The 16,550-nt window shown below is 38.6% G+C and overlaps 1 protein-coding gene across 6 annotated transcripts in view; it reads left to right on the top strand.

The window, feature by feature from the left end:
* The window catches only part of KCNK10 (potassium two pore domain channel subfamily K member 10), a 70,100-nt gene that overhangs the window by 41,685 nt on the left and 11,865 nt on the right, over nt 1–16,550 (top strand). For all 6 annotated transcript variants that reach the window (XM_032691576.1, XM_032691579.1, XM_032691578.1 and 3 more), the window contains one exon: nt 15,951–16,137. In XM_032691576.1, coding sequence (XP_032547467.1) covers nt 15,951–16,137 — 187 coding nt within the window. The remainder of the gene's footprint in view (nt 1–15,950; nt 16,138–16,550) is intronic.

The raw sequence follows: 16,550 nt of genomic DNA, 5'->3' as shown, positions 1-16,550 counted from the left end.
GTACATCCGCAGCTCTATGACAAAAACCTGCTGTAGTGCCAGTAACTGAAATCACCTTTACGGTATTTACCTCTGTACCTACCCTAAATTTTTGTATAGATTTTCTCATATGTAATTTCCCTTTTTCATTGCCAGTACCCTCTGGTTTTGAGTCTGTATCATTGTAAGCAGTTTTATCACAAGCAGTGCCAATGGTTCACTTCAAGGATTCTCTCTTTGAGGCAGAAGGTATAGAAGTGACCTGCATGATGCTTCCCTTGGAGGTGACATAATAGAAGATAAGAATTTCCAGGGACTGAGTGGATGAGAAGCTGTCCAAGCTGGTTAGTCTAATAGGCATCTATTTCTAAAACATTCCCACAGATGAGAGCAAATTAGTTGTAACTATCTTTGAAAGAAAGTAATTAAGTATTAGACTGGAGTATGAGCAATTTCTATTTTGATTAAATGACAGTGGAGTGTCCCAGACCAGCCATAAGTAGTATCTCTCAGACTAAATGTGGAAAAAGGTGACTAGTGATTATGGGTGAGTAAGCATCTACATACCTGTCTGGGGAGCACTTGAAAAGGGCCTGTATTTTCATTAAATGAAAATAAGGTTATTGAAAAGTGTCTCAGGTTAGTTCTGCAAAAACAGAAGTAGCAAGATCTCTAGTTTCTGTTTTGCCTACCATTTTATTATACTTGCTTCTCTTCAGTGGAGTCTCTGAACTTTCCAGCCTGCTTCTGCCCAAGAAAAACAACAATCCTGAAGTCATGATATGAATGGAGAGTCAAAAAACTTTGATTAATTGTCTGTTGAGTGACTTTCCTAGTGACATGGAAAGACCAGTAAAGTGTCAGCATGATAGTTAATGATTAATCAGATAATCACAGCATGGTTGGGGTTGGAAGGGACCTCCCTGCTAAAGCATAATACATACTCAAAGTATTTTAAGATTCACAGATGAACGCTGATACTAATATTTCATACAGAATATAGCCCTTTGGCAAATAATGTGAGTTCTCTTGGTATTCCAAGTATTCCTTCCTTTTCTTGAGTTAATGCAGTTGCTTGCTGTTTATAGCCATCTAAACTATTTGTTTTTCTCCTTGGTACTTTGTCAGCTTCCAGAGGAATTTAGAGATCTGTGGTCTTCTTGTTTAGCAAAGATGTATGTTTATTCCTTTGATTTTGATTCTCATAAATCCATTACATCTATTCTTTTGTGATTTGGTGGACAGGGTTATACATAATTTCCTTCATTATTCTTAGTAATAGGTTTCAGCTATTTGAAATATTCCTGATAGAGTTTACAATTTACATACATCTTAATAACTAAATACCAATAGCTTCACTTTAAATTATTATTTACATAACATTTTACATATGCAGGATATAATAATCATTATAATGTTAGTAATTATATAATTTATTATCACATTGTGTTTACATGTTTGGGCTTCATAAATATTTGGATCTGATCAGGTGAACCCACAAGTGGACTAACAGTTCTTGATTTAATTCTGAGCACTAACAAAATTTAATTCAATATGTAACTCCTGTATCTTACTTCCTAATTGTCTCCTTAAGGCATTCAAATTCAGCATGTTTGTGGGCGTAAAACAACCTGCTACAGCCTTTAAAGAAGGAACATAAAAATTAGGAGAATAGTTAGCAAGAAACTAGAAGGAACAGACATAGGATAAAAAGATACTAAAAAGCATAATATAATGTCGTGCGGTGTGCCTGACAAATCTTCTGGAGCTAGCTCAGTGGTCACTGAGTGTGTATCAATGATCTAGTGATATCACAAACTGAATTTTCAAAAAGCCTGTGACAAGTTTCTCATAAAAGGCATGTTGTTTTGAAAAGCAGTTAACAGAAATGGAAATCAGTGCTAGGTCTCCCCCACGGGCCTTTTAGTGGAGTCTCTATGATGGAATTCTCTAACTACCTGTATTATTTGTCCTCAAGGTCAATTTGGGACAGTCCTGTTTCTTGTAGAAAGAATGTGAAGAAACTGCATGTGTATACTGCGTCAAGTTTCCATGTTCATATGCCTCAGCACTTTGCTTCTGCCTGTATCCAGTTGACTCTGTTTATCCCATTCACTCCTACTGCGTGGCTGGTGTCAGGGTAGCCAAGAGTTCCTGAAATCCTTGCAACTTTGTCATTGTCTGTAGAGGTAGATGGGATTTGAAGGCAACTTGATCTTTCATTGAGGTTAGGATATTTTTGAAGCTAGGTAAGAGGCAGTGTGCATACACTGGCAGGTGGGGAGCAGAGGAAGATTTCTCTGTTGGCACAGCAGTCTTTTCACCCAAAGCATTTCCTTAACAAGTCTCTTGTGCTATCCAACATGAGCATGGAGCCCATGCCACACAAGGGACAGCTTGCCTCTGGCATCCCCTGCCATAGCTGGAAAGATGAAAGGAGGATTCCTCCCAGAAGAGCTGTGCTAGTGCACTTCTGCTGCCTCTGAAATGACCTGTGCAGAGCCCCACCAAACCTACCTTAATTAGCAGCACAAATGAGGGCCTTAGAATCCACATTTAGTTGTTTCAGTGATCAGTCCACGCATTCTGTGAGAATTTTAAGAACAATTTGAACTCCATGAAGTTAGAAAGAGACCTGCTCTTATCAAATATACAGTACCCTCACAGTATTGACAGAATATTTCCCCAGAGGAGCTGGACACATGCCACCACTCATCTTGAAATCCAAAATATTGCCACTAATTTCAGTGTGTAACCAACCAAGGAAAGAACTATTCATTTGTGACTAGGTAGGGCTGGACATATTTAATTGCAAAGTAATGCTTTGTGAAAACTGGAACTTTTCATGTACCATTTAGGAAAGGGAAGCACTGGCAGAGTGATGCTGTGTGGGATATAAGGAGGTATCCTGAACACCATGCATTGATTAGTCTATGCCATCTGTCCTACTGGAGTAATTATGTTTGGTACAAGTAAATAAATATCAACCTGGTCAGAGATGTAAACTAAAGCTTCCCCCACACAAGCCCTATCTTCTCAGCTACTGATTATTCCTGTATGACCCATCTTCAGTAATCTGGGGGAGAACCTGGCTCCTAGTCTGGTCTTACATGCATACAAGTCTGATTCTCCAGAAAATGGGTATGTACAGGGCCACGAGATTCACTATATACACTGATCACAAGCATTCAATTTCTAGGTCCAGTGATGAATCAGTTCTCCCAGCACATCTGGGAAAAGCAAGTACACACTTAAAATCTAATTTAAAAAGTGGCAATTTCTATAAATAGTTTTTCACCTGGTGAAGCTTTCCAGACACAACAGAAATGAAATATGCATTTCAAGGTGACATAAAACCATAAAAGTAGTATTTTTGTCTTACATATATGAGGGATCTTATGAACAACCTGTGAATGTGTCTATAATAAACAGTACAACGAGTTCCATTCTCTAGGCTTGCTCTGTACACACAGGGACTGCAACCATCTAAAGATAGAAAGGAAAGCACTCCATAGGCAGAGCACACTGTTACAGAACACAGCAGCTGTCATTATCATGTGTTAAATATAGGCTAAATTCAGATAGTCTTTATTCAAACTTTGAATGAGTATTTAGATTCTCACCACAAGTAGATGAGATTAGCATAACCTGAACGATCTTCCCTCATCTTGCAGTTCAGTACAGATGCAGGCACTCAGCTTGGATACTGTGTGCTTCTGAGAGGACTCCAGGATTTTATGGCTTCTGAGGTAAAGCCAGTGTGAACACAGTTCTTGGATTTGGTTACTGCTTTCACTCCTGATTTACAGCAGGATGCTGGGGATGGGTCTGGCAGCACAGCTGGTAGAGTGTGAATTGCAACACAGGGATGTGAAAGAGCAGCCAGAGACATGGGTGGTAGCAAGGCTGCACCATTGAAAATTCTTGGTGCTGAAAGGCAATGCCTCTGTAAGCAACTCAGGCTTCACTGAAGCAGGGACTTGTCAGAACAGACACATCTGCTAACCTGTCTTTCAGGGTTCAGCTTAGGAACATGTTTTGCTCCAGTTTTGAGACACGTGGTGTGAAAGTGATCTACACTTTTTAAAATTTTTTTCTGAAAGACAGCAGTACACATCACCTAACCTTAGAACAGTCCTAGGAAAAGTAGTTCTCAGTTATCAGATGAGGCTGGGGGAGAGGAGTGAGAGTAGTCCAACTGAGCTGGTGAAAAGCTTCCTTTTAGCAACTGCCAAAGCTCTACCTTTCCTAAACTTTGTTGTTTGTCTTTCTGAATACATGTGATTTACCCTAGCTACCTTTTCTCTTAGAGATTCAACTCCCTTTTACAGATTTTTGGCTTCTTTGGTCTCTTTTCTTGCTGTATAAGTGACAGGAATTGTTTTTACTAATACCCTCCCTAAAAATAAATGGAAAACAGAACCAGGGAAAGAAACTTTGTGTGAGAGTAGCTGGGCAGAGGAGGAACACTTAAAAATACAGTCTTTTTAACTAGTCTCCCCTCTGTCCATCCATTTGCTCTATTATCTCTCCTCTTTCTCTTTCCTCCTCTTCTGAATTTTGCAGTTAGTTAACACTAGGTTTATGGGTACACACACAGCCAAACACTAACAGAAGAGATTTGCAGCCAATGTGTTTTTCTTCATAATCCTGATAAAGCATATTTGGCTAAAAATTAACTTTATAACATAAGAATAATAAAAAATGTTGTTACACTCTAGTGCTTGCTACCAATACATCCATAGTGCCTCACTAATATGATAAGCATTTCAATTTCGTTTTCAGTTCTTCTGTTTTAAATCTGAAGACATGCATTTGTAAATTATGATAAAAGTGAAATTAAGGAATGCAGGTACTGTAAGAATCCTCAAATTGCAGCAACTGTGTAGGTTCTATACAAAGAGCATGGCAGAAAGAGCAGCTTGGAAGAGCAAAATACAGCAGCTAGCATGGTGAGCAAGATGCACCATGCTCTGCAAATGCTCTGCCTCTGTTTATTTCAGCTTGTCTTCCTTGTCAAACTTTATTTAGACCAAAAGGAACTGTCTTTAAAAACACAGTCAGTGCTGAGATGTTAGACTCTTTGGGATAATTTGTCTCTTGCAGTTTAAGGCTGACATGCTCTCCTCAGGAAAACAGACTTTGGGACAATGACTTTTGAAGCATATGGTGATTTAAACAGTGTATATCCCACCACACTGGAGATACTGGTTGTGAACCAGTTCTGGTGGGTGCACTCCTCCCTCCATCCTCTTGAAAAGGAGTCTCAGCAATGCAGAAACAATAGCGTGCGGTGAGGAAGAATGTTTCAGTCCTTTCAAAAAGCGTTTTCTGACAACTGTTTAAGTCAAACTCCTGAAATCCAGGACTTCATTGTCAAGATGTGTGCTCCAGCTTGGAAAACTCTAGTTGCATTTTCCTCTGGTTCGTCAGTAACATGCCTGTTACAAAGGGAACTGCTAATCTCTCTCTGTACTCTACAAATGTATGCCTTTCTCTGCTCCTTCCCACCTTGGCTCCTTCAATGCCCTCCTTTACAAGTGTAGTTCTAATTGCTTTTCCTGGATACAAAGCAAACCAGACACAGGGCCATCCGGACACTTCACTGGAGTATATCTAGCAATGGCAGAAGTGTGACTGAAGGATCTTACGAAGTTGAACTGGAGTATGAAGGGCAGGCATGGTGTTTTTACAATGCCTGTGTCTGAAATACTTTTCTCCTTGAGATACTGCAGGCCACATATTTTTTATGTTTCTAATCTGTGCTTTAATTATGGTGATGGAAAGATAGCAGGAAGTTTTGTTTTAGCTTTTGATCATCACCCGCTTTAGTAGTTCTCATGCTCCAGTACCAATAAAACATCCAAGCGAAAAATTACCCTCTGGATGAACGAAACAACTGATGGTGCAGGTTGTGACTTCATTATGTGTGGTGACTCTTCATCAACCAGAGCCAAATTTGTCTCTGAATTCTTTATTTGGTTCAGCCGCTGTCTTGAATATGTTGATTTTACTCTTCGGATGTCTTACCCCCTCCATTATATTTGGGTTCTAGGAAAGTATTTCTTTCTGCATGGACCTAAGATAGTATGCTATACAAAAAATTAATAAAAAATCCCAGCTTTTGACATTTTATGCCCTCTAACTGAGTATTTAATTCAGTTAGTGATGCTTATAGCTATTCTACACTTCAAGAAAAGAAACTTAAGTGTAGCAGATCTTTTGCTGACTTGTTCTTATCCTCTGGTCTTTGATGGTGAGTATGTTATGTCTAAAGTTTTCATGAGCTGGCAGTGTAACACATCCTTCTTTAATTCTTCAAGTCAATAACATCTTGAAAATTGGCATATAATTTAAGGGTTAATATTAACTCGAACAGATAAATTCAGATCTTGACATCTTTGAAAGATCTTTTAAATGTTTTCGTTTTACCTACAATGTCTGAGGGTTTGCAAGAGGTATAGCATCAGCCTGAGGCATCTTCAAAGAGAGGATCATGAAAGGTCTTGAAATGAGTCTACCTGTAAAGAGAGCCCCAGGAGGTATTGAGCTTGGTGGCAGTTGAAAGGGCATAGAAAGAGAATTCAGCAGCTCTAAGATTTGTAAACATGTCAACCCCAGGAAGAGATAATAATTGCTCTAATTTTAGAATCAAATCAGTCTTCTAAAAACTTGATAGTGTAAACATGGAAGGAAAGACTGTTCTAAACACAGGCTTTAAAACTAGCTTAAATCCAGAGTATAGTGTTGTCCGGAAATATCAAGCCAGGCCCAGTGCACCAAAACCGAAACACAATATGCGTTGAAGTCCATCGCCCAAAATAATTATCACCGGCATTAATGTATCATCTCTTTCTCTTTTCATTTTTTCTTCTTAATTATTTAAAACTATTAGAGGCTCAAGCTTTCACTAATACTTCTCACTAGAGTCATACTTTTGTCACTGAGCTGCAGTATTCATAATATTTTGCAGCTCTTAGAAACAGAATATTACACAAAAAATGGTCAAGAATCCATGATTAATACAAAGGCTTTATCACTGTTCAGGTATCTGCCTATTGCAGTAAATTGTAATAGTTCATTTTTCTTTTGGGATGCAATTTTCATTGTATTGCTTTCTGATTGTGGATAGGCAGCAGCTAGTATAGTATATAAACACAAGATCCTCTGTTATCTTCGGGTTTTTTCTTCATCTGCTTTAGTCCTTTTTTTCTTTGTAGGGTGCCTAATATTTTAGTACCTGTTTGACTGTTTATGCAGAAATAATGAATAAACCAAAGACAGATGTAGCAGGCAATTAGTGGTTAAAAAGCTAAGAGCAGAGTAAGAGAGTATTTGGCAATTGACACTGAGAAAAAGGGTTTTCAAACCCTTCTATGGGTGATGGATTGATCTGGAGATGACGGTTTAATTTATCATCCTTAAGAACATAAAAACAATAGAATAATGAGGAATTAGGTGTTCAGGAAGGAGTTTTCTTCCACTATTAATGTACTCAGGCTATTTTTTTTATGTACATCAGGGATAATTTCTGGAATATGATCTCTGTCTTTTTGCTAGCTATTGCTCCCTTTGTCTGTTTATTTTCTGGTTTTTTGTGGTGAACAAAGATGAGTACTATTTCTTTCTCTATATCAAAGGCCAATCTTTGTCACTTCTCGGCTTGAAATCAAGTCAGTATTCAGAATGATTTGAGTATAAGCAGCGGTAAGGAGTTGCATTTCCATGCAGAGCCTTCTAATTAGGGAAGTGAGTTCAATGCTGTTTGTGTTTTGAAATGTTCAGGAACCACTATTCTAGAAAGTGAAACTATACCTGCTTGCCTCCTGCTTTAATTAGTATTAGTCATAACATAACTTCTAGTTGCAGTGAAGTGCACTGGAAATAAACGCTGTGAGTCTGAAGCAATTTCTCATGAAACACCAGACAAACAGGAGATGAAAGCATAATTAAGGGTTTACTGAGCAGCTAGGGTTTCTTACATATTGTGTATGAAGCTTAGCAAATAAGATACTCCAGTGGAAGTTGCTGATTAATGCCAAAGAATATGTGAACTTTCCAAGCAGCAGCCTGAAATTTAAAGTCTCTTCTAAGCATTGGTAGTGAATAACCTTCTTCTCTTATTGCCTAAAGTTTTGGTCATATTGCTGTGGAAATTTCTCTGTGTTCCTGATAGTGCAGTGCTGAAGTACCAAATCACGTGTGCCTGGTTTTTGATGAAAATGTTGCCTGCCATCTCTGAAAAATTCAAGATTGTTTAAGTTTGCAATGTAGGGAATAAAGGAAAAGCAAGACAGAAATGCAACTGCAACACAAAAATCAGTGATTGTTGATCTCCCCTAGACCCATTCTAGTTAATGTTGTTGAGAATATCCTCCAGAACTCCTGGGGACAGCCCTGGGCGAAGCATCAGAGACTGTGCGTGAGGCAAGTGATAGATCTTGAAAGGTAATAGATAACAATTCACAAGGGTAACAGTACGTGGTGCCTCATCCTAGGCAGGAGGACTGTGCTACCTTTTCCTTTAAGAGATGCTGCTTTGGTGTTATGAACATGTAGCATGGAGGTGGTAAATTTAAGTGTTATGTTGCCTTACATATTCAACCTTCACCTTTTAGGATTGTCAAGCTACCTTATGAACCACCAAACTACTCTAATGTAATTGACATATTTGTATTTTCCCTTGGCACATACTTGTGTCATTGTGACAATAAGAATCATTTTGAGCCATGTGAGTATTTGATGCACCCTTCATCCTACCTTTGCTTTTGAAGGGCTCCCTGCCCTCCTTTTACCTTTGCAGATAAGCAGTGGCAGGGAGGAGCAGGGGGAGAGTTGTGACATGGATGGACACTTCAGGGGTGAGACATTTTCCACTCTTTCCATGTTTTTGCCCAGTGGGAGCTGTTCTGCCTTCCTCCTCTTACTTTCCTTCCACTCTTCTGGGATCTGTATCCCACCTACAGTAAAACTCACTCCTGGTGGGCTAGTTACTTGAGAGAATGCTCTTTGGTTACTTGGCTAGTCACAAATAGTGTTCTTATCTAGAAAGCCCGCAATATTGCAATGCTTTTATTGTTAATAGCTGTAAGAAATATCATGGTAAGTGCAAAATATGCTTTGTAGGCTTTTGTGAGAATTTCTTGCAGAGAGTGATGTCTACAGTTGTACCTGAGAAGGGCAAGGGAAGGCTACTTAGCCAGTTATTCCAAACTAAGCAGAAACTGAAAGCTGCAGTTTAGAAACAAGTCTTCTAGCTTGAAGATCTACTTCCTGTTTTAAAAGGCCACTGTTTAACCTTTCAGCATCTAGTCCAAAAAAGTATCCACTCCAGCCTTATGAATGCTGATGCTACATTGCTAATCAATAGGGAAATGTTCTGAAAACTCTACAGTATGAAGGAATCTGAATTTATTCCACTACAAAGGAAGAAAGGAAACCAAAACCCAAACAAAACAAAAAATGAAAGCCCAAACAGAGCTAAAAAAATGGATGTCGAATTTCTCCACTCTGCTAAGAGGAATTTTTTCTAACATGAGATTCAGTTTTCTTCTACTTGCTAAGTCTTTGAAAACAGCCATATCATGTTATAGATAACTAGATCTCTCATTGATCAAGCTACACTAATTTTCTTTCTCTATCTCAGTGCATTTCTTAATTAGATGCTCAGCATATACTCATGAATGTAGGTTTGCTGTAGCACTTTGCACAGTCATAACTGCATTTTATTTTTTTCTCTGAATTTCACTTATGAACAAGATGAAAGCATTGACTCAACACTGATCGAAATCAGGGTTACCAGGAATGGCAAGGTAAAATCCATTCAGGTACAGGGAGGTGACGTGGAACAATTATTTTTAACCCATTCTTGCATACTCCCTGGGAGCAGGGAATATAGATATAGCTCACAAGGGAGTTGAGGAGGGAAGAAAGGAGCAGCACATTACAAAGTCAGCCTCTGGAAAATTGCTTAAGTCTCTGCCATGAATCTCTATTGTCTTTTGTCTGCCCTGATGTCTGTAAAAAGCATATATTTACATGGATTCCTCTTTTTTTTTTGCCTTGAGCTGAATACAGCTCAGCCATAACAGCGGTTTGGTATCATTATTGTTATTTTCATTTCTCTGGTAGCATAATAAGCAACATGCAAAAATTAGGTGGTGCAAATCAGAAAGCCCTGTGTGCTTTATAGAGGGAAGAAGATTGGAAAGTGGTATATCAATCCTAGAAAATGTCTGAGCCAGTGTTTCTGTATTTTCATGACACTGTGCTTGCCCACATTATGACTGCAAAAAGATCCATGCCTAGAGATTTACAAAAATGACATTAGAGTTAGCTGCTGCTCTGTGAGAAACTTATTACATATTCCATCTGGGTCTAGACAAACATCCTGCAGAAGTGTGGTTTATGGGGAAAAATAGCAATGTAAAAAAAAAAAATAAAAATCCTTCTTTACTCTGACCTGTGCCCTGTATGAGTTCAGGATTATCTCTGCCAAGCTTAGTAACAAATGTGAGTGCTTACAGCTTTTTATATCTGTCCCTGCTGCTGACTACAGTTAAGAAACAGGATGGATTCTGAACCTTTTTGTGTAGCAATAGCAGCATTCTTTATAAAACATGAGAACTAAAATAACACTGAGGTACCAAGGGAGCTGGTTAGAGCATAGGGGAAGCCCATCTCTAGTGGAATGGTTCAAACCACTGTTCATAACTCCTGGAGGTGTCTGAAATGTCATCTATATTTTAAAATATATTATAATTCTGCTGCTGTGCTTTCAAAGGGTGTTGTATTCTTCACTGATGTGAGCGAAAGTTGACTAGGCCCTGGCTGGCAGCAAGCACCCACACAACCACTCGCTCACTCTCCTACCACAGTGGGATGGGGAGAAGATGGGAAGGACAATAGTGAGAAAACTCATGGGTCAAAATAATAACAGAGAAATCACTTACAAAGTACTGTCATAGGCAAAACAGACTTGACTTGTGGAATTTAACTTAGTTTATTGACAATTAGCATAAATATTTAATTACTGAGTTGAGTATTTGGAAATGAAAAAGCTCACAAAAATTCAAAATGCCTTTCTTCCCCTTTTTTCAGGCTTAGCTTCACTCCTAGGCTCACTTCACTCCAGACTCCTCTCCTCCTCCTGTGTTGTAGTTGTGGGTCGTGCTCAGTCCCTCCAGTGCGGCAGCGAGTGGCACAGGGGCTGGGGTCAGGACATAGTAGTGTCCTTTTCCTCTGGTCCTTCATTCTTCCTCCTGCGCTGCCATGGAGCAGCTCCCACTCCCCTGACCTTGTTATTCCCTCATTCTCTCTTCTATTCCTTCATCCTCTGCCTGTCCAGCATTTCTACCCTTTCTTAGATATGCTTTCCTGGAGTTGCCACCATCTCACCTGAGTGGCTCAACAGTGCTCTGTGGTGGGTGGAACCAGCAGTGTTCAGAGAACGGAGAAGAACAAAAGATTGTTATATTGTTCTTAGACATTATCTCCAAGTCAGTGATATTTAAAATATACTTAGTTTCAGTCTGACTGTGAATGTGAAGGACCTAGGATGGAATCCACAGTGATTGGTATAGGCAGCAAGGAGGTTGATGTGACCATACCGCTGATCACCAGGAGCTCTGTGAGCGTGATGCTGTGCCAGTCTTTCCATAGAGCCTGTTGAGAAAGGCAGCACACCTTACTGAGGTATGTGCCAGGCTCTGGACCAGGACTGGCTTGCATTTGGCTGAGCTGAAAGACGAGCAGTGTGAGCCTATGACTATCTGCACCATCTACACTAGCTCAGCAAACATTTTGACTAAGGACATAGCTAACATTTTTGAACCAATATATGTGATATTCTGGTTTATGGTTTGAGTACAATGGCTGTGTTTCCTGTTAAAACATTTTGATCTGGAGAAGGTGATTTAGAAGACAAGCTGTTTAATTAGTGCATGAGCAGAGACAATCTGTTCCAAGAATGATTGGCAGCAGGGGAAAGGGCATAAAGTTAAGAGTAGGTGAATGGAACAAAAGAAATATTAAAGAAATGTGTTTTCTTTGAAATGTGTTTTCTCTGCTCCAAAATGCAGAGACTTGTGGAGAGATGAGGACAGCATGCTCCATTGCAGCCACATTATACTATCTCTAAAAATATGCCATTGGTCATCTAGCCAAAAAGGTAAACAACTCGCCTAGAGTCTTGGGGATATTTGTCAGGAATTCAGAAAAGAAAACGTTTGGAAGATGGAGAAACCATCTGAGCTCACTGTGAAGCAGCAAATGTTCCGGTGCTATTTTTGGTTAAGTAGTACTGTATACTGGGGGAGTTTCCGTGAAATGAGAGGTGACACTACAGAGTCTTGGAATAAGCATGTTTGAAATATGCTGTTCATGGAAATATATATATTCCATGTATTTAGCATTTAGTCTAGTCTAATAAATGACTGTAGCATCTTTTGATTCCATACTTAATGTCTCCTTTTCCCTTTTCAGAGGAATATGTATCATCCTTGTGGTCTCATTTTGTGAACTTAAAAGTGTCATTTGGTCCTTCTATTCTATGGTCAACCATCAGGTCTGAAAAACTGTACCTGAGTTTATTCACCTAAAAAGGGCAGGAGACATAAAATAATCTAGTACATTAGCTTTGATCTATTGGACCAGAGAGAGAGAAAAGAAAGAAAGAAAGAAAAAAGAGATTTATTTTAACTTCTGAAATTATTGGATAAGACCAAAACCACTATGCAATAGAAAATAAGGAGAAAGTGGCGTCACACTTTCTCATGGGAAAGATGCTTAAGAACTAAATTCCACTGATAAAGGTGTTTTCATGAGAATGCCTGTCCTCACCTCTGTTGGCACTAGAGCAGGTTGACAGTAGGTTGTTTGAATTAATGTGAGCAACATGATATCAGTGATGTTGTCACTTTAGCACTTAGTCACCTTAAGAGTAAAATCAGCACCTTCATTGAAAAATGGAAGTGACCTCTGATAGGTGGTTATATCACAGAAAACTCTTAGTTTTAGTTCTTGATTCCTTCTTTAATGTTTTCCAGATTAGCTGTAGATGAATTTAAATTGCTGTAATTAGCAGGCACTAATTTATTTATATTTGATGAATGTCTTATAAATAATCTGCTTCATCAATGTGGAGAGAACTTATTGGTAAACAAACTTAAAAAAAAGGTAGAAGACATCTCTTTTTAAAATGTTTTCATTTTACTTAAGAAGCTCTAAGATTAACTACTTTTTCTGGAGAAAAATACTATTTCTTTTTGACATCTATAGAAAATTCTGTATTTACCCCACAAAATGGGTTCAGAGGATGTGTTAGCATGGCAGAAGTTGCTTAGCTATTTGTCAGTGTTTGGGTCCAGACTGAAAATACTATTTAAAAGAGAGATTTGTATGAACCTATTCAGACTTCTCAGCCTTTAGTGTTATATATACTGATTTATTTATTTAAATAATGACTTCCTGTAACACTGCAGTGGCTTACATTTTTGTAATGTGTCATTATTACAATGTACATATTCTGTGAGTAATTACATTTATGCCTTAGCATTTTTTTATCTGTAGCAGTTAGACACTACTGTGAATGTCCTCTGAATGCATGTCTAACTGTAGAAAGACCCCTCTTTTCAGTCGTGTCCTGCATTTCATGTGTTATTGTCCATTAAGTAATTCTTCTTCTGAGTCCTGCTTTTTTGCTCTTTTCAGTAGCTCTAAAAATGCTGTGCCTGATTCACCATTACTTTCTAACTTCAATTTTACCAGTGAAAGAATAATAAAAAAAAAAGACCCTCAGCTGCTCTGCTTTTGTGTGAGTGACAGAGGTGCACAATAACCGTGAGTCAGGCCTTTTTACAGATCCTCTCATTAACATCATTACCATTTTTACTTAAAAAACCCAACAAACTTTGGCTGAATTTATCACTCATGAACAAGGGGATGTCCTGAACATTTGGTATAGATTTGCAGGCCATTCTTTCTGTTTCTGTTTCTCTCATGAGGCAAGACAATCCTGACACACACTGAAACGCATTTTAATGTTACTATATGGAGGATGGAGGAAGGATTATTATGTGTAACTTTTTTCTACTAGTAGTGCTAGGCAGCTACAAAATACTTTTTGTCCAAGGATTCCCAAGTGACACTTGCTTCCTAACTTCCACTGTAGCAAGCTGTCTGACAATTCATTTTTATATATCAGGAGACTGAAGCATTTAGGAGAAGTAGACAAGTCACCTCGGCCAAAGTAATAAATAAACAACAATTTGGTTAAGTTGTCATCCACAATGACAAAAAGCAAGGGTGCCAGTCTATAATACCATGTAACATTTGTGTGATCAGTTGTTTTCCCTTCACCACACACAGAGTAAGTCTGAAATCCTGCCATTGTCAATGCGTGTCCATACCTGTAAAGAAACTAAATCATCTGTTAGTATTTTAGGAAATTGCTCAGAATGACTCTTCATAAAAAGAGGAAATTAGAAGTTAAGTCAAGTTTTATATTCTTGTGTTGTTTTTCCCCTTGATACTTCAGTGGCTGTTTTTTCCATGCCTTGTATTTGATTATTCTTATTTATGGTGTTATATTACAAATCCTGTTTAGCTATTTGTGTTCATCCAGACACAGAAAACAATACATAGACACAAAAATAAAAAAATCAAGTGTAAGGATCATCTTAAACAGTTTCAGAACTAAAAGTATCTATGAAACATGGCATATTTATGCTGCTACCTGGTTTTAAATGCATCCTAGATCAGAGAAGTGCCTAGTGATGGTCTGACATTGCGCCTCTAACAGAAATGCTCAAGTTTTAGTGGAAGCACAGTCCAAGCTGGTTAGATATAAACCAGTTCAGGCAATATCCCTTCTGTATATTGAAAAGATAACTTCTGAGATCTTATTTCCTGTCTAGGCAATGCCCTAATCGGAAATGAGATCTCATTTCTGGGTTGAGGTGCTTGATTTGGAAAACTAATTTCGATATATGTGACTTACAGTGAACTCCACATTGCTTTTCCAGGATAAATAGACAATTTGCACTGCCACTGTAATTAGTCCACACTAAGATTTCTAGTAATTTCCAGGTTTTTTGTGAACCTTTATTGAATGTTGAGTTTATTTATAGCAGAGAAAATCTGAAATAAATCTGCCAGAGTCAATTCTATTAATCCAGGCTTTCATCAATATTAATAGCAACGAAATCTAAGTTTATATTAAATACACTGGGAGTTTATATGACTTAGGAGTGTAAAATATTGCAATTACACTGCTTAAATTTTTATTCAGTTTATAGCTGCCAGTACCACCCATACTCTTTGTTCAAGATCTTACCAATGTGGATTTACATAGGTAATTTTATCTCACACTGTTTGGTATTTGACATAAATCCTTCATTTCTGGAGTAAACCAATAATACGGCTTTCTATTTTTGAAAAGCAGATTTAACCTTCATATTTGTGAATGAAAGCTGGAAATCCCGAGTTTAGAAAACCCAAACCACGAATTATTTCTACATAAAATCTCAGCCTTTTAGAGGGGGGAAAAGGGTTTATTTTCATTTTAATCTTGATCTTGCTTGTTGAATGATTGGTGCTGGTGAGCCCATGGGGGTGTACACATACGTGTATGGAGGTGGGAATGTCCACTTTTTCTTAAACACTGAACCTGAACTGGAGTGTACTGGAACCTTTCTGAAGCTCAGAAATGTTTTTCCAGGTGGTGTTTCTGGTAGGTTAGTCACTGCCTAGTGCATGGAAAATGAAAATTGTGATATTCTGGGTCCAGACATAGATGTTCAGTATTACCTGGGCAGGATTCTGACTAACAGGGAGGGTGGGTTGTATTCCACCTAACAAGCTCACAAAAGACAGAAAAAGACCTACCAGGTGACACCATCAGTCTGCCATTCACAAGGTATAGAGACCAAAAATCCACTCAAAATTCTTATTCTGTTATTTCCTTTTTCTAGAAAAAGCAAGTGAGTCAAACAAAGATCCGGGTGATCTCTACTATCCTCTTCATCCTGGCAGGCTGCATTGTCTTTGTGACAATTCCTGCATTCATCTTCAAACACATCGAGGGATGGACAGCGCTGGAGTCCATCTACTTTGTGGTTGTTACTCTGACTACCATTGGCTTTGGTGACTTTGTAGCAGGTGAGCAGCTTCAAGCCCAGATGCTGTGCAGGAGGGCCTTGGCTCTCAGAATTTGTTTTCTGGTGTAGAGAGGAGGCTTTTCACAATGTGTTCTATTCCAGTGAAATGATGCCAGTTGTTTTTGTTGGGGTTATTGTGCAGTAGGACACCAGGTTGATTTAAGATCCAGGTGCCTTGCCATCTGCAGATTACAAGCCTTCAGCAGCGTAGATAACAGGAGCCTGGGAAATCCTGATTACCCTTTATTGTGCAATGAATTATGCACAAGTCAAATTACTTTCCCATTGAGGTCAAGATTTGTATTAGTCCATTAGGGTTCAATCTGAGGCTGACTACAGAAGCAAGTAGCTCAAATGATGAATGGAGGAAGGTTTTACAAAGTAGTGCTGAGCCCCAGGTCTCAGTGGTGGGTC

Source organism: Chiroxiphia lanceolata, chromosome 6 (genome assembly GCF_009829145.1).
Source record: "Chiroxiphia lanceolata isolate bChiLan1 chromosome 6, bChiLan1.pri, whole genome shotgun sequence".
Taxonomy (NCBI): Eukaryota; Metazoa; Chordata; class Aves; order Passeriformes; family Pipridae; genus Chiroxiphia; species Chiroxiphia lanceolata.
This window is presented reverse-complemented; position numbering and strand designations above follow the sequence as displayed.